General features: G+C 59.2%; 2 protein-coding genes across 8 annotated transcripts in view; both read left to right on the top strand.

Annotated features, from left to right (window-relative positions):
* Positions 1-12,174, top strand: part of Fam193b (family with sequence similarity 193 member B) — a 36,226-nt gene extending 24,052 nt beyond the window's left edge. For 4 of the 7 annotated variants that reach the window (XM_042667105.1, XM_042667110.1, XM_042667109.1 and 1 more), the window contains 6 exons: positions 303-504; positions 1,473-1,712; positions 7,884-8,907; positions 9,041-9,116; positions 9,833-9,930; positions 11,807-12,174. In XM_042667105.1, coding sequence (XP_042523039.1) covers positions 303-504; positions 1,473-1,712; positions 7,884-8,907; positions 9,041-9,116; positions 9,833-9,929 — 1,639 coding nt within the window. In that variant the 3' untranslated portion in view covers position 9,930; positions 11,807-12,174. The remainder of the gene's footprint in view (positions 1-302; positions 505-1,472; positions 1,713-7,883; positions 8,908-9,040; positions 9,117-9,832; positions 9,931-11,806) is intronic. The other 3 variants (XM_042667106.1, XM_042667108.1, XM_042667107.1) reach the window with 3 other exon arrangements.
* A 2,042-nt stretch (positions 12,175-14,216) lies between these two features.
* On the top strand, positions 14,217-22,406 carry Ddx41 (DEAD-box helicase 41). The gene is made up of 17 exons (XM_042667112.1): positions 14,217-14,276; positions 15,535-15,645; positions 15,822-15,981; positions 16,080-16,154; positions 16,293-16,353; positions 16,475-16,611; positions 17,456-17,528; positions 17,974-18,127; positions 18,218-18,354; positions 19,633-19,795; positions 20,044-20,175; positions 20,911-20,982; positions 21,068-21,164; positions 21,298-21,447; positions 21,630-21,701; positions 21,793-21,903; positions 22,097-22,406. The coding sequence occupies exons 1-17, from the start codon at positions 14,235-14,237 to the stop codon at positions 22,231-22,233; spliced, it is 1,884 nt and encodes a 627-aa protein (XP_042523046.1). The 5' UTR covers positions 14,217-14,234; the 3' UTR covers positions 22,234-22,406.
* The last annotated feature ends 234 nt before the right edge of the window (positions 22,407-22,640 follow it).

The raw sequence follows: 22,640 nt of genomic DNA, 5'->3' as shown, positions 1-22,640 counted from the left end.
TGGTATAGCCTCTTAGCCTTGGATGGTACAATCCAGTGACAAATGACAGACAGACCATTACATTAGCACACGAGGTATCCATCCACATGATGCCCTGAGCAGTGGGCCCTTTGTAGGTACTGGCAGAGCAGGCATCAGAAAGCTTTCCAGAGGGGCGGCCTTTGTGTTTGGATGGCCCTGAGGGACTGGCAGGGGCTTGTTGCCCTTGGTGTTGTGACTGGCCCTGGCATGGTGGGGAAAGGCAAGGTGGCTTGTGCCAGCACCCCTCACCCTCACACCTGGGCCTGTCTTTTCCCCTACAGCAGGGACCCCGGGTGCAAGGGGCACAAATTTGCACACAGTGGCCTAGCCTGCCAGCTGCCCCAGCCCTGTGAGGCCGACGAGGGGCTGGGCGAGGAAGAGGATAGCAGCTCTGAGCGAAGCTCCTGCACCTCGTCCTCCACCCACCAGCGAGACGGGAAGTTCTGCGACTGCTGCTACTGTGAGTTCTTCGGCCACAATGCGGTGAGTGAGCCCCCCCGGGCCAGTGAGGGCTGGGGGCCAGCCCAGGTGAGCCAAGGAGCCCCACGCTCTTCCCCAGACGCCCCTCACTCCTGCCGATCGCCACTGCCCAGGGCCCGGCGAGCCCTCACACCTGCGTCGCTCGCTCGAGCCTCACGGCACCTGCGTAAGGTCTGGGATTTATTTTTATTTTTATTTTTTTGGAACGCTTTGCCGCCTTTGCTCTTCTCGTGGTTTCTCTTCAGATTGACTTTTTCTCCTTAGGCCAAAGGAAAGGAAGTGGCAGAGAGAAAGCTATGGTTCTGATGAGTATGTATACGTGTGTAAGCCCAGAGAACTGAACACCTGTGCGTGCTGAAGGCAGAATGGAAGCGCAGAGTTTCTCAGGTCCCCAAGTGTGACAGCCAGCCGAGGGGGACAGGCCGTGAGCACAGATGGCACCAGGAAGGAGGCTCAGATCAGAGTCCATGCGGCCTTGGACAGGGGAAAAGCAGTTCAGATCTCCTAAGGTGAAGAGGAAAGAAAGGGCTCTCCGGTCAGGGCAGAGCAGTGGAGGATAGGAAAAATGGCAGTCGTTTGCTCCTTGTCACCTTTGAGCTCTGTTATCCGGGTTTTAGAGATGACAAAATGGAGGCTCACAAAGCCCCGGTGACTCGCCCAAGGTCATACAGCTTCTGAGTGACGAAAGCCAGCCTCAAACCGGCTTCCCTGGCTCCCCGGTCCGTGTTCCCCAAGCCATGTCCTGTCTGTCCCCCACCCCCACTCCCCCCCACCCCTCGCTCCCCCTCCCCGTTCCTTTCACTCGTGGCAGCCTCAGCTTGAGCCTGCTGAGGGCGAGGCCGTCTGGCCTTGGCGGATGGTAGAGAGAACGGCTGCCGGCTCCTCACCACATCCGTGGTGCCCGCGGGTGGGGAGTTGCTGCGGGGGCTCCCAGGCCCGGGGTGTAATGTCAGCGCCTCCCCCTCCCCCAGCCACCCGCTGCCCCGACGAGTCGGAATTATACCGAGATCCGGGAGAAGCTCCGCTCGAGGCTGACCAGGCGGAAAGAGGAGCTGCCCGTGAAGGGGGGCGCCCTGGGCGGGATCCCTGGGGAGCCCACCGTGGACCACCGAGATGTGGATGAGCTGCTGGAATTCATCAACAGCACGGAGCCCAAAGTCCCCAACAGCGCCAGGGCCGCCAAGCGGGCCCGGCACAAGCTGAAAAAGAAGGTGGGTGTGGGGGGGAGCTCAGCTCTACCGCCTCTCCTCCCCCCGAGGAACCCCAAGCCCTGAGCCGTCCGGGGCATGGATGGTGCTGGCCGCCAGAGGCCTTGGAGTGGCTCGCCGCGGCGGGGAAGGTCTGGATGAATTTGGGAGGCAGCAGGGGCAGGGAACCTGGGGCGAGTCCTTGGAGGAAAAGTCTCTGAGCCTCAAGTTTCTTGCCGGACTCCTCCAAACCCAGGACTTGGCATCAGCAGCTACTTCCACAGATCCTGGGAGCCAAGGGGTGATGCACTGAAGTCCTCACCTGGGAGAAGCTGAGTCCAGTGAGGACACTGGCCCAGAAGTGGACAGGCCCGTTAGCAGGTGTGGAGTCCCAGGCTGAGGGCAGCCCCCTGGAGCTGGCTTAAGAGGCCGACTCCAGCTGAGTCGCGGGGCGTGAGAACAGATCCATCAGGAGGGCGCTGCTGGCCGCCGGCGCGGCGTGCCCCACAGCACCTTGAGAAAGGCAAAAGATGACCACAGCAGAGGCAGGACGGACAGTGGGAACAAGGGACAGACGAGCACAAGGCCAGGGGGAGCTGGAGCTGGATGCCTCAGGCAGGGGCTGAGCTGAGGGAGAGCTGGCTGAGGGAGGGAGGGGCTGCGGCAGAAGAGGGACGTGCAGAGAGCACAGGTGACAGGCCCGGGAGCGGATGGCAAGACAGGGCGATGGAAGCAGGGACATCTCCCGGGTCATGGCAAGGAAGATGGTGGCGCCTCTGACCGAGCGCAAGACTGGAAGCAGTCGGGGCACGGTGCCTCGGAGGCGTTCCCGGGAGACTGGGGCTGGAGGTGCGGGAATAGGAGTCACCAGCGCAGAGACGTAGTGGAAGCCATGGGAATGAAGCAGTGCTCAGCACTGAGGACTGAACCCAGGGAGCTGTTCCCAGGCAGCCCTGCTGGATGGGCCTCCAGGGCTAGAGCGCTCGTCCCTGCGGCTTCATTACCTCTTCGCCTGCCTGCCTGCCTGCCCCCAACTACGTCTGCACAGTGCCCCCTCGGGAGCCCAGCATCTGAAGAGATTTGGGGTTGACAGCCAGCTAGTTCAATTTCTGGATGGTCAAACAGCCCAGCCCTAGTGATGTGGAAGGCAGAAGTGATTCTCCATGTCTTTCCAGCCCAGAGGACAGCCCGGGATCCTTCTGCAGCCGGATGTAGTGAGCCAGAGTCAGCCCTTGCTTGCTCTTAACCAGATTTGCCAGTGGGACTCGGTGCTCTCTGGCCTCTTGGGATAGCATTGCTTACCAAAGTCCCCAGAGACTGCCCTCAGCAGTTCCCAGGCCCCCTGTGCCCCCAGACAGCCCTCCTCCTCCTCCTCCTCCTCCTCCTCCTGATCCTCCTGATCTTCCTCCTCCTCCTGGGGTGCTGTCCGCTCGCCTCTTCTTGACAAGCTTAGTCTTCAGTGAAGCATCCACAGGCCATTCTGCCATACTCCTGACACACCCTGCATCTCTCCAGATTTTTCCTCCTAATTCCGAAGCTCTCTGCACAGCCACTGTGTGCCAGGCCCAGCCTAGATGCTCAGACTGACGAAGCAGACCTTACTTGCCATGTACAGACCTGGAGCTACGTGCAGGGATGGACACACACGGGCAGACACAGTGTCAGTCAGACATAGTTGGTGTCATTATCTGTTTTTTTCTTTTTTCTTTTTTTTTGATCAGTCCAGGGCTTGGGCGCTGTCCCTGAACTCTTGCTCAAGGCTAGCTCTCTACCACTTTGAGCCACAGTGCCACTTCTGTTTTAGAGAGGTTCATTGGAGATGAGTCTCATGGGGACTTTTCTGCTAGGGCTGGCTTTGAACCGTGATCCTCAGATCTCAGCCTCCTGAGTAGCTAGGACTACAGGTGTGAGCCCCGGGCGTCTAGCTGTCATTTGTTTAGACCTTAGCTTCCTGCACCTCCTGAGCTTTCCTGTCCACCCAAACCCTGCTTCCAGCAGCCATGGGATAAGGGCCTCCCCTATCCTGGGAGAGGGGTGAAGCTTTCAGTCCCCTCCTGCTCTCGCTTCCAGTCATCATTCTTGCCTTTGTCTCCTCACCCTGATCCGTTGAGGCTATACCCCAGCCCTGCCTCTTCCCGTACTGAATACTGCCGTCTGCCCTTTCCTCTTCTCTGGGCGAGCCAGCACTCGCTCGCTTAAATTGAGTATTGATACAAGAGCAAGCGCAAATGGAACCCATCGTTCCGTCACCCTTACAGCTCTCTACGTTCTTTGCCCCGTTACCCTTGCTTTCACACCCACGCTGCAAAACAACAACAAAGCCCCGGGTGCCCTTCTGCAGCTGGGCGATAATACCCCACTGGGTGAGTGTCCACTTTCCGGAGGCAGCTCCGCCTCACACCCAGTCACCTGGTCCTTCTGTCAGAACTCTGTTCTCCAACTTGGAGGCCTTCTCCAGATCCCCTTACGTGGTTTTTCCTGTTTCACTGAGGAAACGGGCCATCACTGGGCAGACCTGACCCCAATCACCCCACCCGCTAATCATTCCTCATCTTACCATGCCTTAAGAAGGTGACATGGGGGGGGCTGAGGCCTCTGGGGCAGTTCCCGTCACACATGAGCTCTTTTCCTCTGCTCCATGTCAACAGCAGACAGTTCTTGTAGCTTGCTGTCCCCCAGTCCATTCGCTCTCGTCACAGCCACAGTCCTTGAAGAAACAGCATCCATCTTGTCTTCCCCGCCTCGTCAGCCTTCTGCAGTCTTCTCCATTCCCATCCACGGGAGAGGCTCCCTTCTCATTCTATTTCCATGACCCTTGATGTACTCTGTGCTTGTCTTAGGCTCCTCCCCCCGCCCCCCCTCCCCAGCATAAAAAAAGCAGTGGGACTACCATCTTCACCAGATTTCTTACGTGTCTTTAACATTCCTGTCTCCTTTGTGACCTCCTAGCCCTCCTCGAGCACCTCTCTCTGAGGAAGAGAAGATGTAGGTAGGGTTTCCTCCCTGCACTTCACCCCAATGTCCAACTCTGCCTCTAGCATCCTCTTCAGGAAACCCCTCGGGTACCTCTGACGCGCCATAGCTAAAACTAAGCTCGTGATCTTCCTCCAAAGAGGCCTGCCTTTTCTTCTCCATTCGTTTGTCTAGTCAGGGGCACCGCCGTCCGCCCTGCTGCCTGCCCCGAGCCCCGGGTACTGTCCTGGGGTGAGGGGGGAGGGTTGCATCATGGGGACCCAGAACAGCTGGCCTGGGAATCGGACCTCAGTTGGAAGCTTGGCTCTGCCACACTTGCTGTATGACCTTCGGCAAATCACTGCGCCTCCAAGACTCAGTTTCTGCATCCGTAAAATGAGACTAACAGGAACCAACGGCATAGATGGTTGTGAGAATAACATAACACATGGGAAGCCTGTCAGAGCGCCTGGCGCCTGGGAACGCTCCGTCCGTGGAGACTGCGGAAGCAGCCATAGTGGTTGCTAGCAGTCTCAGGATGGGCTTTATTCTCTTCCCACCCAAAACCAAAAGTCCGGACTGTAGTACTTCCCCAGGGGGACAGCGTAAGCCAGGCCACCTCTCCACCTACTACCCATACTTCCTAAGCCTTCAGTGGCTCAGCATCACCTCAGGCCCAAACCCACATTGTTCAGGATCCAGCCCGTTAGCTTGCCACCTTCCTCCACCTCCCCTTTCCTACCTGCCTTCCCGTTCCCTAAGTCGCCCCTGACCCTCCTACCCTAGCCAGGCTCTAGGGAATGCTTCCCATTCTCTGACGGCATGCTTTCCCCCTCCCCAGCCTCTCCACCTGCACTTGCTGTGGCCTCTCGTTCTCCAGGATCACTCCAACCACCTGTGCGAGTGCTACCTCCAGTCTGGGATAATAGCGCCCCGTGCTTTCTTCCTAGGTAGCACTCTCTGTTACTCTGAACTAAACAGCCCATTTTCATGGCTGCCTCCTCAGCAGACTAAAGTCGGGGACAGAGACGGGGTCTCATGCCCAGCCGTGCAGCACTCCCAGAGCCCAGCCTCCCGCCTCACAGTCAGTAACTAAGCAGTGCAAGGTGGGCAAACTCAATTGAACACCTTCTGTCTCTGATGGGTTGTCCTGACTTTGCCACTTAGCAGCAAAGTATCCTTGAGCCTGTTCCAGACTCTCCCCAAAGGCAAGCAAGATTCCTCATCTGTTGTCTAGCAAGGACAGTAGTAAGGATTGACTGAGACAGATTACAGATGGAGCCAGGCTCTTGGTATGGAACAGATGTGGTTTCTGTGCTTTCTCTTTTTCTTGCTCCCAGTGTATATGGTTTGACAGTACTCAAACTGACTCTGTGTGTGTGTGTGTGTGTGTGTGTGTGTGTGTGTGTGTGTGTGTGTGTCCTGGACACTGTCCTTGGGCTTTTTTTTGCCAGTCCTGGGGCTTGAACTCAGGGCCTGGGCGCTGTCCCTGAGTTTCTTTTGCTCAAGGCTAGCACTCTACTGCTGGAGCCACAGCACCACCTCTGGCTTTTTCTGTTTATGTGGTGCTGAGGAATGGAATCCAGGACCTCATGCACGCTAGGCAAGCCCTCTCAGTCTGTCCCTGAGTTTTTGTGTTCAAAGCTAATGCTCTACCATTTGAGCCACAGCTCTACTTCCAGCTTTTTTGGTGCTTAGTTGGAAATAAGAGTCTTATTTTCCTGCTGGGGCTGGTTTTGTGTTTTTGTTTTTTTTTCTTGGTCATGGGGCTTGAACTCTCTGGGCTTGGGCACTGTCCCTCAGCTCTTCAGCTCAAGGCGAGCGCTCTACCACTTGAGCCATAGCACCACTTCTGGTCTTCTAGTGGTTTATTGGAGATACGAGTCTCACGGACTTTCTTGCCAGGCTGGCTTTGAACCGTGATCCTCAGATCTCAGCCTTCTGAATAGCTAGGATTACAGACATGGGCCATGGGTGCCCGGTATCCCTTACACTTTTTAATTGAGCAGCAAGCCTTTTTCCTATGAGTGAAATCTTGCATAGAAGCCCAGTGTATAACAGCCACAGAGCTGGGCTGGTGTGGGTCAAGGCCCATCACCATCGCCTCCAAAGCTGGAAATGCTGGAGGCCATGCTGCTGCCCACCTGAGCCCCCATCGTTTACAGCACAGCCTTGGCACATGGCTGCTCATGTACAAACTAGTGAGGTGCAGGTGCTTTTTCTTCCTATGTTATAAACTGGGAAGTTAAGGTTCAAAGAGAATAAGTGACTTGTCCAAAGTCTTCTGAAGACAGTCATGGAATAAGTGTTCTAAAGCGATGAAAATAAGTGCCTGCCCCCTGTCAGAATAGTGTGCCCTCTTTAGGTGGCCTCTGAAGTGGCTTCTCTTCTCTCCCTTATCTGCAAGTAGACCAGAAATAGGTGAGCTGGCATTTGTTGCTAATGCCAGAATACAGTGCATTGGTCTCCTGTCACAGTGGTGGAGTAACCCAGCCATAGGCTGATTTGCATTCTCATGCAGGTGTAGCAAAGCTGATTGGCTTCCATGGTCAGGCCTCAGAGCCTCCCAGTCCTTCCCTGAGCTCAGAATCTACATTGGTGTCTCTGCAGGGCATACTTTAGGTGTAGACCTAATTGCCTGAGGCTAGCTGAGCAGCCAGGGCCTTTCTAAGGGCAGGGACCCCTTTGAGGTAGCCAGCCACTGCATGAGGAGGTGCTATGTGTTTGTGTGTATCTTACCTACCGTTGGGAGTCCTTTTCAGAGGACAGACTCATTCGGCTTTTCTCTGCCACCCACCCACAGCGTTGGCAAGACCGCCTCTCCAGCCGCCAGCTTCCTCGTCAGCGTCCCCATTTTGGTCTTCACTCCAAAATTATTGTCCCCATTTTGTAGATGAGTGCACTGGAATTGCTCAAGGTTTCCTTTAATATCCACAAGGCAAATGCTGTCCCTTTGAGACCTTAGCCCTTAGACCCCAGGACTCACGCAGGCTCAGAATAAACCAAAACAAGTATTAATAAACCAGATGTCAAAATCTTGCACTCTGCCCACCCCCCACCCCCAGATTGGTACTTGTCTGATTGCAGTTCACCCACTTTCTTGCCAGGTGGGAAAGCAGGCCAAGGTGCTGTAGCTCTGCCTCCAGCAGATTATTGGCAAAGCTGGGCCCTGGGCCGATGGGTCAGGCGTCACTTTAAGCCCAGCAGTTGGCAGGCCTCTGCTGACACTGCCTCTTGTATTAGCAGGAGAAAGAGAAGGCCCGGTTGGCAGCAGAAAGTCTGAAGCAGGCGAATCGTGTTTCTGGAAGCCAGGAGCCGAGGCCTGCCAAAGAGAGGCTCTTAGAGTGGCCTGACCAGGAGCTGGACCGGGTCAACAGCTTCCTGAGCAGCCACCTGCAGGAGATCAAGAGCACTGTGAAGGACTCCCTCCGCGCCAGCTTCAGCGTGTGCGAGCTCAGCATGGACAGCAGCTGCTTCATCAAGGAGGGGGCTGAGGAGTCGCAACCCCAAAATCTAGTCCCCTCAGACCTCAACGGCTCCTCTGACCAACAGCCTGATATCAACCTTGACCTGTCCCCCTTGACTCTGGGATCCCCCCAGAACCACACGTTACAAGCTCCAGGCGAGCCAGCCCCACCATGGGCAGAAATGAGAGGCCCCCACCCACCATGGACAGAGGTGAGGGGCCCCCCACCTGGTATTGTCCCTGAGAATGGCCTGGTGCGGAGACTCAACACCGTGCCCAACCTGTCCCGGGTGATCTGGGTCAAGACGCCTAAGCCGGGCAACCCCAGCTCCGAGGAGCCCGGTTCAAAGGAGGCACCCAGTTGCAAACAGGAACTGTCTGAGCCTGTAGCCACTGTGGGGAAGCCAAAGAAGGGCAAGAGACAGGGTGCTCAGGCCAAGAAGAGCGAGGCGAGCCCCGCCCCCCCACCTCCAGACAGCCTAGACACTCCTAGTGCCAAGAGCCAAGTGCCTGGCTCCAAGCCGCCAGCCAGGGCCTCTGAGCCTCCCAAAGGAGGCAGCTGTGCTGAGGCTGGAGAGGGCAGCCAAGGGAGCCGGCCAAGACCAGGCTGGGCAGACAGCCCCAAAACTGCGAAGGAGAAGGGCAGCTCCTGGCAGAACTGGCCGGGCGAGGCCAAGGCACGGGCTTCAGAACAGGAGTCTGTGCTGCCCTCAGGCCCAGCCAGGCCCCAGAGTTTGCCCCAGGGCAAGGGCCGCAGCCGGAGGAGCCGCCACAAACAGGAGAAGTCAGCTTCCTCGCTGGGTGAGTGCACCAGGAGCCGAGGGGCTGACCCTCACCCCCGCCCGGCCATGGGGTGGAGGGCAGCGCTGCCCCCAGAGCATGACCCCGTAGGCCTGGCTGCTGGCACTGAGCCCCCCTGGCTGTGTCTTCCTAGACGATGTGTTCCTGCCCAAGGACATGGATGGGACGGAGATGGATGAGACTGACCGGGAGGTGGAGTACTTCAAGAGGTAGGTGTGGGCGCCTGCCCTCCGCTCCCTGAGGGAGCCCACGCAGGCCTCGGGGCTCAAACGAGCCTGCTCCTTTGCCTTGATCTCTGGGTGGGAGCCTCCCCAGCCCTCCAGACCCTGCCACCTGCTGCGTCTGCTGGAGCCCAGGGAGTTGCCGTGAATGGGGAGAAGGAAGCATGTCAGGTCCCAAAAACCGGGCCTTTCCCAACTTACTTCTCTTGGACGTTATCTGCTCTGCATGGTCCAGGCTCTGTGAACAGAGTAGACCGGGAGGGATCTAGAAATCCACAGCCTAGCCACCAGTGCCACTAGAGTGTTGGGTGTGATGGGAGGGTGCAGGGGGGAGCCACCTGTGGGGCAGGGGCAGGCCCAGAGGCCTTCCTGGAAAAAGGGATACCAAGAGGAACCCTGAAGACTTCAGTCTGAGCTGGCCAGATAAGTGAGGTATACAAAGGGCCAAGGGTGAACCGAAACCAGTTCCATCCAGTGCCAGAAGATGCAGGGAGCTGTGGCTCAGGGCAGCCTCGCTGTCCTCCTGCACTCTTCCCTGATGCCAAGCTGGCAAGGCCCCTGTGCCTGCCAGCCCCAGCGCCTGCGAGTCGCTGGCTGTACAGAGCCAGCCGGCTTCTCGGCCGCGTACCCCAGCTCCACCAGGGGGTCGGGCGAGGAAGGAGGGGACCGCTCACTGCTTCTCCCGTGGCTCCCAAACCCTCCAGGTTCTGTTTGGATTCTGCAAAGCAAACCCGTCAGAAAGTTGCCGTGAACTGGACCAACTTCAGCCTCAAGAAGACCACTCCCAGCACAGCTCAGTGAGGTAGAGACCTCTTCCCGCGTGCTGTGCCGCTCCTTCCCGTGCCCCACCACACCAGGCCGGGGCCAGGGAGTAGGCCTTGCAGTCCGGCAGCCCTGCTATGTCTGCTTCTGCAGCCACCTACAGTGTCTGAAGGTCTAGGCTCCAAGTCTTCTGTGGCTGCTGGTTCGGACCTCTCTGTCCGTCTGTCTCTCCTCCCTGGCCAGGCCCTCTCCACGCCCCCGTTGGCCCGTGTTCCTGAAGGATCTTCCTGGACTGCCATTCTGAATGGTCACCACCAACCCAGCTGCCCCCTGAGCGCCTAGATGATCAGGCCTGGGGCTTAGTGGGGTCCCCAAGGCAGATGCCCAGTGTGAGAAGAGCCTGAGGGAGCAGTGAGGAAGTAGGAGAGGTAGAGCAAGGCTGTGTAGGCCATCTAAACCTGGAGGCTCCCCCCAAACAGGACTCCCCTCAGTGAACTGGGAGCCAAGCCGCCTAGTGGAAGAAGAGACCTGGTTCCCACAGGAATGCTGCTCTCCCTCCGGACACCTGCAGAAAACTTTTTATCAGACCTATTGGCATAGGGAGGATGTTTGTGGGCCAGGAACCTTGGTGCAGAAGGAAAGGGCCAGAGGCGGGCAGGTTTCGGTGCTGGGCAGTCTCCCTGGAGCGAGGCCTTTCCAGCAACTAGCAGCTGCACAGCTCCTGCAGGCAGCAAGAGGCTGGGACGGGGGGGTGCCTGGGAGGTCCCCTCTCACCGCCATTCTCTCTCTTGGGAGAGTTTCTCTGGATTAAAGTCGTGGACTTCCTAGAGCTCAGGCTCCCAGTGGCACTGGTGTCCCCCCCCCCCCAGTTGGGGCTCTCTTCAGACTCCCCCAGCTGTCCTCAGCTCTCAGCGGTAGGACTCTGATCTTTGTCAGACCAAGATGTCTGTACCCCAGGAACATCTTCCAGGACAAGGGTGCCCTTCTGTCTCATCAGCCTCCACAAGAAACAGTAGAGACCCCCTGCACCTCACCTTTTTTTTTTTTTTTTTTTTGGGGGGGGGGTCCGGTTGTGGGGCCTGAACTCTGGGCCTGGGCGCTGTTCCTCAGCTCTTCAGCTCAAGGCGAGCGCTCTACCACTGGAGCCACAGTGCCACTTCCGGCTTTTTTCTTTTTGCTTATGTGGTGCTGAGGAATCGAACCCAGGGCCTCAGGCATGCAAGGCAAGCTCTTACCACTGAGCCACCTTCCCAGCCCCCTGCACCTCACCTTCTATCCCAGCTGAGAGGAAAGGGCTCACCTCTCCTTCCACAGTCCAATTCCATTGTCATCCAGGAAACCAAATCCAGCCTCTTGGCTAATACCTTCCTCTCTCATAAGTGCTGTCCTTTGACCCTCCTCACTGTCCACCAGGGCAGGGCCAGGAGCCCCAGTAGAGGAGTAAGCACTGCTGAGTCCCTGGAGCTCAAGGCAGGAGTTTGAATTCAGGGCCTGCCTCCTGTACCCGCCAGTGGGAAAGCAGACATCAGTGCTGGGCTCATATTCAGCCCTGACCTGGAAGGCTTTGCTTCTGCACAAGGATCCTGGGTTCTTCAAGGATCGTCCCCAAGGATTGTCTCTAGAATTCCAGGACTGAGCTCTGTTCCCTCGCAGGGCCTTTCCTTACTTTTGCATTACTGGGGGTGGAACCCAGGCCCTTGCACTTGCTAGGCAAGCATCTACCCCTTGGCCACATCCCAGTGCCATCCACAGCCTTCAGCCTCAGCTTCTGCTTGATGATTGGATCTAGTGAATCTGCTCCATGTTTTTGGACCAGAAGCTGCCTTTTCTCACTACCACAGGGGCCCATGGGGAGGCCAGGACACAGGCCTTCTCTCACCATGATCCTGCTCTTTTTTTCTCTCTGCCCTGCCCAGGCTGAGCTTCTGCAAGTCATCCTGAGGCCTCAACTGCAAGCTGAAAGTCTCCAGAGTCTCCCTCCACATGCCCACACGCCCTGACCCTCCCTGCTCCCACGGTCCTGGACCAACCAAAAGCTGAACGGATGCCATGCTGTGCTGGGTCCCCAGGACCTCAGCAGAGCTGCTTCCTGGTGCTATGCAGCCTCCACACTCAGATCCCAGGGACAGGGCTGGCCTGAGGGCCAGGGGCTGAGGGTACTGCTGGCCCAACACTGCTCTCTTTGTGTTTGTTTTATTTTTGTTGTCATTTTTTTTCAATTCTTTACTTTTGATACTGTGAACATCTTTCATCCTGAAAGATAAAAGCAACATTTGGACACAGAGTTGGTGTGGTGTGATTTGCTGCCTGGGTAGGGAGAGGAAGGGATGTGCACAGCTCTACTGGAATCACAAACCTTATGGAGCAGGTACTGTGTGTCAGGCTTTAGGCCTTCTCAAAGCAATCTGAAAGTGGGGCTGTAGACCCATTTTACAGATGAGAAACAAAGGATGAGAGTGAAGTGACTAGCACACTCAAGTCTGCTCAAGTAGAGCTTAACACAGGCCCATGTGACCCTGACATCTGTGTTGTTGGCCCAGCTATGATATGAGCCTAATAAGGCAGGTTCCAACCAGCTTCGGATCTGTTTTCCCCCTTTGCAGCATGGGCAAGGGGTGGTTTGGATGTCACCTCTGGGCATCTAGGTGTGGAAGGGGTCTAGAAGGCCTAAGGCCTTTGCAGATCAGACACCTCTATGTCTTGCCAATTGAGGCTTCTCACCCTGACAATGTAGTGAGGACAGTTGGGAGTAAATTCAGTTTCTTAAGTAAGCTCTGAGGTCTCAGTTGGGACTGTACCTGTATACTTGAGAGTAAAAAGGGTAACAAACGTATCAATAAGCACAAGCAATCAACTGCCTCCCCAGTTGGTGCTCGTTTGTAAATTCCAGCAGTAATACAATGATTTTTTTAAAAATCCCAGCTGGGCTGTGGTGGCTCACGCCTGTCATCCTAGCCACTCAGGAGGCTGAGATAGGAGAATCACAGCTCAAAGCCAGCCCAGGCAGGAACATCTGTGAGACTCTGATCTCCAATAAATTACTAGAAAAGGAAGTGGCGCTGTGGTTCAAGTGGTAGAGCGTTCACCTTGAGCTGAAGAGCTGATGGACAGTGCCCAGGCCCAGAGTTCAAGCCCTACCACCAACAGAAATAAAATCCCTCCTACATACATAAGTCCCAACTCCCAAATTAGTTTAATGTATGCTTTTTTTTTGGGGGGGGGAGACCGGGTCAGTCGTGGAACTTGAACTCAGGGCCTGGGGGCATCCCTTAATCTCTTCAGCTCAAGGCTAGCGCTCTACCACTTTAGCCACAGCGCCACTTCCGGTTTCCTGGCTTCATTGTTGATCAGAGTCTCACGGACTTTCCTGCCCGGGCTGGCTTTGAACCTCGATCCTCAGCTCTCAGCCTCCTGCGTGGCTAGGGTGACAGGCCTGAGCCACCGGCGCCCTGCATTGTACGTCTGCTTTTTTTTCCCTCCTTCCCTTCAGTCCTAGGCTGTAGTGCCTAGCGGCTCCAATTCCTGGCAAGTCCTTTCTCCCCGCGAGCCCTGGGCCCGGGCGCCCTTGGCAGCCTCGGTTCTGGGTACCCGCCCCCCCGCGGTGTGGCTGTCCCTTTGTTCCCTGAGGAACCTCTGTGCACACGCACGCACGCACACCAGCAGCCATCTGTCGCCGCCACTCTCCCTCCGGAGGCCTCGCCCCCTTCCCGGCGCGGCGATTCCCACGCTGCCCCGGGGGCTCACACCCGCCGCTCTGCGCCCGCTCGGCCGCCGCCATGGACGTGTGCCCGCCGCGCCCCGCCCCGCGGAGGCGGGGTCACGCCCGCCGCGCCCCCCCCCCGCGGAGGCGGGGTCACGCCCGCCACGCCCCGCCCCGCGGAGGCGGGGTCACGGTCCCGCCCGCCACGCCCCCCCCGCGGAGGCGGGGTCACGGTCCCGCCCGCCACGCCCCCCCCGCGGAGGCGGGGTCACGGTCCCGCCCGCCACGCCCCCCCCGCGGAGGCGGGGTCACGGTCCCGCCCGCCACGCCCCCCCCCGCGGAGGCGGGGTCACGGTCCCGCCCGCCACGCCCCACAGGCGCCGCGGGGGTGGGCACGGTCCTGGAGCCCCAGCTCGAGACGCCGCCCCGGGGCCCCGCGCCGCACGTCCTCCGGCCTCCGGCCTGACGCCTTCGCCCCCACCCCCGGCCCCGCTCACGGTCCCGTCCGGCTACCGCCTCTTCGGAAGGAAGTTTGTCCCTCGGCGCCACCCGGCGCTCCGCGTTGTTGCTAGGCGCCGACGCCCATGCCCTCTCACCTGATTGGTTCTCGTGGCAGCGTGGGGGCGTGGTCCTCCGGAGCGCGCATGCGTGCGCCAAGGATGGAGGAGTCGGAACCCGAGCGGAAGGTGGGACGGCGGCCGGGGCGCGCGCGGGTCCGGAGCGGGGGGAGCGGGGCGCGGGCCTGAGTCGGGCCGGTGTGTGGGGAGCCGGGAGGGGTCGCGGGCCCGAGTCGGGGCGGTGTGTGGGGGGCCGGGAGGGGTCGCGGGCCTGAGTCGGGGCGGTGTGGGGGGGGCAGGGGAGGGGGCGCGGGCCTGAGTCGGGGCGGTGTGTGGGGGGCCGGGAGGGGTCGCGGGCCTGAGTCGGGGCGGTGTGGGGGGGGCAGGGGAGGGGGCGCGGGCCTGAGTCGGGGCGGTGTGTGCGGAGCGGGGGAGGGGTCGCGGGCCCGAGTCGGGGCGGTGTGGGGGGGGCAGGGGAGGGGGCGCGGGCCTGAGTCGGGGCGGTGTGTGGGGGGCCGGGAGGGGTCGCGGGCCTGAGTCGGGGCGGTGTGGGGGGGGCAGGGGAGGGGGCGCGGGCCTGAGTCGGGGCGGTGTGTGCGGAGCGGGGGAGGGGTCGCGGGCCCGAGTCGGGGCGGTGGGGGGGGGGGGCAGGGGAGGGGTCGCGGGCCTGAGTCGGGGCGGTGTGTGGGGAGCAGGGGAGGGGTCGCGGGCCCGAGTCGGGGCGGTGTGGGGGGGCAGGGGAGGGGTCGCGGGCCTGAGTCGGGCCGGTGTGTGGAGGGCAGGGGAGGGGGCGCGGGCCTGAGTCGGGGGCAGGGGAGGGGGCGCGGGCCTGAGTCGGGGGCAGGGGAGGGGGCGCGGGCCTGAGTCGGGGCGGTGTGTGGGGGGCCGGGAGGGGTCGCGGGCCTGAGTCGGGGCGGTGTGGGGGGGGCAGGGGAGGGGGCGCGGGCCTGAGTCGGGGCGGTGTGTGCGGAGCGGGGGAGGGGTCGCGGGCCCGAGTCGGGGCGGTGGGGGGGGGGGCAGGGGAGGGGTCGCGGGCCTGAGTCGGGGCGGTGTGTGGGGAGCAGGGGAGGGGTCGCGGGCCCGAGTCGGGGCGGTGTGGGGGGGCAGGGGAGGGGTCGCGGGCCTGAGTCGGGCCGGTGTGTGGAGGGCAGGGGAGGGGGCGCGGGCCTGAGTCGGGGGCAGGGGAGGGGGCGCGGGCCTGAGTCGGGGGCAGGGGAGGGGGCGCGGGCCTGAGTCGGGGGCAGGGGAGGGGGCGCGGGCCTGAGTGGGGGCGGTGTGGGGGGGGCCGGGGAGGGGGCGCGGGCCTGAGTCGGGGGCAGGGGAGGGGTCGCGGGCCTGAGTCGGGGGCAGGGGAGGGGTCGCGGGCCTGACTCCTGCGTATCCACAGCGGGCCCGCCCTGACGAGGCGACTGCCGGAGGGAGTCGCTCCGAGGATGAGGACGGGGAGGACGAAGAATACGTGCCGTATGTGCCGCTGCGACAGCGCCGGCAGCTCCTGGTGAGGGGCGCTGGTGGGCGGGGAGCGGGGTGGGTGACCCTGGCCTTGGAGGGGAGCGATCCCAGGAGAGTTAGTATCAAAGCAGCTGGTGCCCCTGGGGGTACACCCCACCCTTCCGGGGATGCCCCCTCCTCTTGTCTCGGGCTTTGCTCTGAGGGGAACTGGTGGAACCCCAGCTTCAGAAGCTGCTGCAGCGCAGACGCAAAGGAGCCGCGGAGGAGGAGCAGCAGGACAGCGGCAGCGAGCCCCGGGGGGATGAAGACGACATCCCCCTGGGCCCTCAGTCCAACGTCAGCCTCTTGGATCAGCACCAGCACCTCAAAGAGAAGGCTGAAGGTGGGTTGGGGCAGCACTGCCTGGCAGGGCCAGAAGAGCACAGCTAAGCCTGGCCACTTGTGTTGGTATCTCTTGACATCTTTGATTTCCTTCCTCAGCCCGCAAGGAGTCTGCAAAGGAGAAACAGCTCAAGGAAGAAGAGAAGATTCTGGAGAGTGTAGCGGAAGGACGAGGTATTGTGCCAGCTCCAGGGCAAAGGGGAGGCAGACTGAGTCCCCTCTCCTCCAACCTCAGGCAGGCATGTTAGATCTGGAGGGGTCTCACCCTCTGGGAAGCAAGAGCCAGCCTTGAGCTATGTCTTGTCTCCTTAGCCTTGATGTCAGTGAAGGAGATGGCCAAGGGCATCACGTACGATGACCCCATCAAAACCAGGTACATCTCTGTAGTCTGTGCGGTTGCCCGTAGCTGGGATGATGTGTGGTGGACCCTGGCGGTGGCACCCAGAGACCTGCTATGCTCAGATCTTTTCTTGACCACGACTGTTGACCCTCAGTTGGACTCCACCCCGTTACGTCCTGAACATGTCTGAAGAGAGGCATGAACGAGTACGGAAGAAGTATCACATCCTGGTGGAGGGAGATGGCATCCCACCACCCATCAAGAGCTTCAAGGAAATGAAGTTTCCCGCAGGTACCTAAAACAGTGAGACAACCATGCTCTGTGTCTGTGTTTGCGTGCACGCATGCGTGCCAATACTGGGGGTTGAACTCAGAGCCAGGACATAATCCCTTACCTTTTCCCTCAAGGCCGGTGCTCCACCACTTGAGCCACACCTCCACTTCTAGTTTTTGTGCCATTTAATTGGAGATAAAAGTCTGATGAATCTGGGCACCGGTGGCTCACTCCTATAATCATAGCTACTCAGGAGACTGAGATCTTAGGATTGTGGTTCAAAGCCACCCTGGACAGGAAAACCTGTGAGAGTCTTACCTCCAATTAACCACCAGAAAAACTGGAAGTGGCGCTGTGGCTCAAGTGGTAGAGCACTGGCCTTGAGCTGAAGAGCTCAGGGACAGCACCCAGGCCTAGAGTTCAAGCCCCATGACTGACCAAAAAGAAAAACAAAAAATTCTGATAGACATTTCTGCCTGGGCTGGCAGAACTTTGATTCTCAGACCCCAGTTTCTAAGTAGCTGGGATTATGGGCATGAGCCACCAGTGCCCAGCCAACAGCTCCACTTTTATAACCAAGCCTCTGTGTGAGTATATGCCCAGCCCTACTGATAGAGGGATTTGAGAAGGAGCTTCTTTCAAGTTATTTCTCTGACATCTCACTCTCTTCTATTGTTTCAAAGTTTTGGTGGAAAGGTGACACTGGGCTTAGGCCTGGGTGGGAATCTTGGCTCCAGGAAGCCAGTGGACATTGAACAAAGAAATCTCTCTTGCTTGCCTCTCCCTGAGCCTGAGAGCAGTGAGGAAGTGCTCACTGTACCGGCTCTGGGACCCCCAGTAAAGCCCCTGTTATTTTTCACAGCAATCCTTCGAGGCCTGAAGAAGAAAGGCATCCTTCACCCAACACCCATTCAGATCCAGGGCATACCCACCATGTGAGTGCACACCGTGGACCTGGGGTTCCAGAGGAGGGCAGTGGGGGGTGGGGGAAGGGGGAACGGCAGTGTTTGGCTAGAGAAGTAGCTACTGTCTTCCACCAGGCCCGGCTGCAGTGTGCAGTGTGTCTCCTCCCCCCCCTCTTTCTTTCTCTCTTTGTCTCTCTCTCTGTCTCTCTCTCTCTCTCTGTCTCTCTCTCTCTCTCTGTCTCTCTCTCTCTCTCTCTCTCTCTCTCTCCAGTTCTGGGGCTTGAACTCAGCACCTAGACACTGCCCCTGAGTGTCTTTTGCTCAAAGTTAGAGCTATACTACTTGAGCCACAGCACCACTACTGCCTTTTTCTGTGTATGTGATACTGAAGAATCGAACCCAGGGCTTCCTGCTTGCCAGGCAAGCACTCTACCACTAAGCCGCCTTCCCAGCCCATGTCCTCTCTTTTAAACAGTCTGTCTGGCCGGGACATGATTGGTATTGCTTTCACCGGGTCAGGCAAGACTCTGGTGTTTACCCTGCCTGTCATCATGTTTTGCCTGGAGCAAGAGAAGCGGTTGCCTTTCTCCAAGCGTGAAGGGCCCTACGGACTCATCATTTGCCCCTCGGTAAGATAGACACGGCGGGGCGGGGAGGGGAGGGGCGGGGAGGTAGGTGAGGAGACTGTTGGGGTACGAGCCCCGTCCCTGTGCCTGCAGCGGGAGCTGGCCCGGCAGACGCACGGCATCCTGGAGTATTACTGTCGCCTGCTGCAAGAGGACAGCTCCCCGCTCCTGCGCTGTGCCCTCTGCATTGGAGGCATGTCTGTCAAAGAGCAAATGGAGACCATCCGACAGTGAGTCCAGACACTCCTGGCTCTCCCCCATCCCCCAAGCTCCCTCCGAGCCCCCCAGAACAAGGGGACCCTTTAATTACTACACAGGCCCTGCCAGAGGCCTCTGATGGGCCCAAAATGTAAGGGAAGGTGGTTTGGAGAGGGCCCAGGGGTATTGTGGGAATGCATGATGTGGAATGTCTGGGGGCATCTAGGAGGGAAGAGGACGGGGTGGCTTTACAGGGAAGGTATAGGTGAGCCGTGCAGTGACCAGAAGAGCCAGACTTGTTCAGTGTGGTTAGTCCAATGACCCTGAGGCGCTGGGGACAGGCCAGATGCCAGGGGCACCCGTGTCTACAGGGCAATCCTCAGCAGACATCGCCAGATGCCCTGGGGTAGATGCTAGGCTCTACGCTGGGCAAGACTCTGCCTCTGTGTCTGAGGCATTCCCAAACTCAGGGAAGGAGAAATCAGAGGACTAGGAAAGTGAGCCCAGCAAGGCCTGTGAAGGGACTGAGAGCCTGGGGTGCAGCTTCTGTAGAGGCTCAGACAGCAGACCCCCTTCAGGGGGACAAGGGGTCCCAGCCTAAGCACTGGCCAGAAGGGTGCAGCCCCTCTGAAAGAGAGGCATGCCGTACCTAGGGCAGGATGATGGGGGTCATGAAGAGAGAGAAGAAAGAATTAGTCACCGTCACACCTGTAAACCTTGCTACTCAGAAGGCTGAGGTCTGAGGATCATGGTTTGAAGCCAACCCAGGCACAAAATCCATGAGACTCTTTTTTTGTGGGGGGGTCCAGTCGTGGGGCCTGAACTCTGGGCCTGGGCGCTGTCCCTCAGCTCTTCAGCTCAAGGCTAGCGCTCTACCACTTGAGCCACAGCGCCACTTCCGGCTTTTTTTCTTTTTGCTTATGTGGTGCTGGGGAATCGAACCCAGGGCCTCAGGCATGCAAGGCAAGCGCTCTACCACTGAGCCACCTTCCCAGCCCAATCCATGAGACTCTTATCTCCAAAAAATGGTGGCTCAAGTAGTAGAGCAGTGCTAGTCTTGATCAAAAGCTCAAGGACAGGGCCTAGACCATGAGTTCAAGTCCCAATACCAGTGTAAAAACAACAAAAAAGGTTTCTTAGAGCCGGGCACCTGTGGCTCACGCCTGTCATCCTAGCTACTCAGGAGGCTGAGATCTGAGGATCCAGCCTGGGCAGGAAACTCCGTGAGACTCTTAGCTCCAGTAAACTACTCCAAAAAGCCGGAAGCAGTGCTGCGGCTCCAACCTCGGTCTTTCTCTTTGTACCCTTAGCGGCGTGCACATGATGGTGGCCACCCCTGGGCGCCTCATGGATTTGCTACAGAAGAAAATGGTCAGCCTGGACATCTGTCGCTACCTGGCCCTGGATGAGGCCGACCGCATGATTGATATGGGCTTCGAGGGGGACATCCGCACCATCTTCTCCTACTTCAAGGTGCCCGGCCTCGGCATTTCTGGGCCCTTCCTTGGATGGGATGAATATCCCATCCAAGAACAGGGACACACAAACACATGCACACATACACACACACACATACGCATGCACACGCACGCACGCACGCACTATCCTTCTCTCAGAATCTCAGCCTCCTCAGACTCCCCCCCCATCCCTCCCCCCTCCCCCCTGTAGGCCCGGTGCCTAGCCCTTCACACCCTCTGCCCTTTGACCCACCATTCCCCCAGGGCCAGCGACAGACTCTACTCTTCAGTGCCACCATGCCCAAGAAGATTCAGAACTTCGCCAAGAGTGCCCTGGTAAAACCTGTCACCATTAATGTGGGGCGCGCCGGGGCCGCCAGCCTCGATGTCATCCAGGTAGGTGGATCTGTCACCTGTGAGGCCGCCCTGAGACTGGTTAGAGCAAAAAAAAAAATCCACCTTGTGTGGCCAGGAAGTTCCATTGAACCCCCTCCTCTCCCCGCCCCCCCAGCCTTTAGCCAAGGCCATTCTTTGGGTTCTCAGCCCTGGGTGGCAAGAGGCTGCTAGCTAGGTGCCAGTGGCTCACGCCTGTCATCCTAGAGGCTGAGATCTGAGGATCATGGTTTGAAGCCAGCCTGGGCAGGAAAGTCTGTGAGACTTTTTTTTTGGTTGGCTTGAACTCGGGGCCTTGTCCCTCAGCTCTTCAGCTCAAGGCGAGCACTCTACCACTTGAACCACAGTGCCACTTCTGGTTTTCTGGTGGTTCATTGGAGATAAGAGTCTCACAGACGTTCCTGCCTAGGCTGGCTTTGAACAGTGATCCTCAGATCTCAGCCTCCTAAGTAGCCAGGATGACAGGCGTGAGCCACCAACACGCAAGATATTCTTATCTCCAGTTAACCAGCAAAAAACAAGCCATATGTGGTGCTGTGGCTCAAGTGGTAGAGCTTTACCCCTGGGTACAGAGAGGCTCAGGGCCAGAGCCTCAGACCCTGACTTCCAGCCCCAGGACTGGCCAAAAAAAAGGCCATTGGTCACCTGCCTCATCTTAGAGGCCCGGCCTCTTGTGGCAGGACCAGGACTGGGGTTGCCTCTCGCCGGGATCCCCTGACCTGGTTCCTTTGGCGGCAGGAGGTGGAATACGTGAAGGAAGAGGCCAAGATGGTGTACCTGCTGGAGTGCCTGCAGAAGACCCCCCCGCCGGTGCCTGGGGACCCGCGTGAGGGGGAGGGTGGTAAGGAGAAGCTAGCGGCACGCCCTCTGACTGGACCAACGCCTTCCCGGGCAGGTGCTCATCTTTGCGGAGAAGAAAGCAGATGTGGATGCGATCCACGAATACCTGCTGCTCAAGGGGGTCGAGGCCGTGGCCATCCACGGGGGCAAAGGTCAGGGCAGTGCAATCCTTGGCATGGGCCCCTCTGCCATCACAGCCCCTTCCTCTCCCCCTCCCCAGCCTGGCCACCACCGCCTCCAGAACTCCTACCGTCATCCTGACAGTCTCTGCCTGCCCTTCCCTAGACCAGGAGGAACGGACCAAAGCCATCGAGGCCTTCCGAGAGGGCAAGAAAGACGTCCTAGTGGCCACCGATGTGGCTTCCAAGGGCCTGGATTTCCCTGCCATCCAGCACGTCATTAATTACGACATGCCTGAGGAAATCGAGAACTACGGTAAGGAGCTTGGGGTGCTGGGGTGGGGGGGACAGGGTGTGGGCAACAGGCAAGAAGAAGCAAGCAAGCCTGCCAGTGGCTGGGCAGTAAGCCAGAGCTGATTCCCCTCTCCCTCTCTCTCTCCCTCTTTCTCTCCCCCTCTCTCTCCCCCTCTCTCTCCCCCTCTCTCTCCCCCTCTCCAGTGCACCGGATCGGCCGCACCGGGCGCTCTGGAAACACAGGCATCGCCACCACGTTCATCAACAAGGCCTGCGGTGAGTCGGTCACCACAGCCACCAGAGCTACCCCAAGTCCTGTGTGTGTGGCCTCCTGGAGCGGGGCCTGACCTTCCCTCCTCTCCTCCAGATGAGTCGGTGCTCATGGACCTCAAGGCCTTGCTGCTGGAAGCCAAGCAGAAGGTGCCGCCCGTGCTGCAAGTCCTGCACTGTGGGGACGAGTCCATGCTAGACATTGGAGGTGAGGGGCGGGGTGGGAAGGCAGGGATGCATCCCCACTGGACCTTGGAGGTGAATGGCAGGCCGGAGCACCAGTCCCTGGAGGCAGGGAGGCGGGAGCAGCACGGAAGGCAGCCGTTCGTTCATGACACGGGTGGACTCCATAACGGAGGGCCCTGTGGCCTGGCTGACCCAGCTCCCGGCCTCCCCCACAGGAGAGCGTGGCTGTGCCTTCTGCGGGGGGCTGGGCCATCGCATCACCGACTGCCCCAAGCTGGAAGCCATGCAGACCAAGCAGGTCAGCAACATCGGCCGCAAGGACTACCTGGCCCACAGCTCCATGGACTTCTAGCCGAGGACACAGTCTCAAGCCCGCACTCCCCACACACACCAGCCCGCTGGACAGGAAGCCAGCCCCCTTGGCCCAGCTGGCCTGGGCATTCCCTGGACCCCCACCCCAGAATGACTATTTTTGTCTCTCCTCCCTGTCTTCTCGTTGCTATTAAAGCACAGCCCTGCCCTGCCTCTGCGTCTCGCCTTCTGCCCTGGCTGCCCTGTTCGGGGTTCGGCTGCAAGGTGTCCCCGCCTGCTGGCACTTGGCTGTGGATAGAGCTGCCTGTCCAGCGCCCTCTTTTCCCAGGGCTCGGGGCACATCCTCATGAGCCCTGCTAGAGGTGTGTTGGGGCGGGGGGGACCTAAGGAGGGATCACAGTGGGGGCCAAGAGGAAATGGCTACGTCTGTCTCTCTCTCTCCCTGCG

Source organism: Dipodomys spectabilis, unplaced genomic scaffold, assembly GCF_019054845.1.
Source record: "Dipodomys spectabilis isolate Male_0828 unplaced genomic scaffold, ASM1905484v1 ptg000375l, whole genome shotgun sequence".
Lineage (NCBI taxonomy): Eukaryota > Metazoa > Chordata > Mammalia > Rodentia > Heteromyidae > Dipodomys > Dipodomys spectabilis.
This window is presented reverse-complemented; position numbering and strand designations above follow the sequence as displayed.

What these genes read in the sequence shown, in the direction of transcription:
- Ddx41 (XM_042667112.1), top strand. Translation starts at nt 14,235, where the DNA reads ATGCGTGCGCCAAGGATGGAGGAGTCGGAACCCGAGCGGAAG. An exon ending in GATGACCCCATCAAAACCAG is followed by an intron (nt 16,354 to 16,474) that starts GTACATCTCTGT and finishes GTTGACCCTCAG; the next exon opens with TTGGACTCCACCCCGTTACG. An exon ending in GGAAATGAAGTTTCCCGCAG is followed by an intron (nt 16,612 to 17,455) that starts GTACCTAAAACA and finishes TATTTTTCACAG; the next exon opens with CAATCCTTCGAGGCCTGAAG.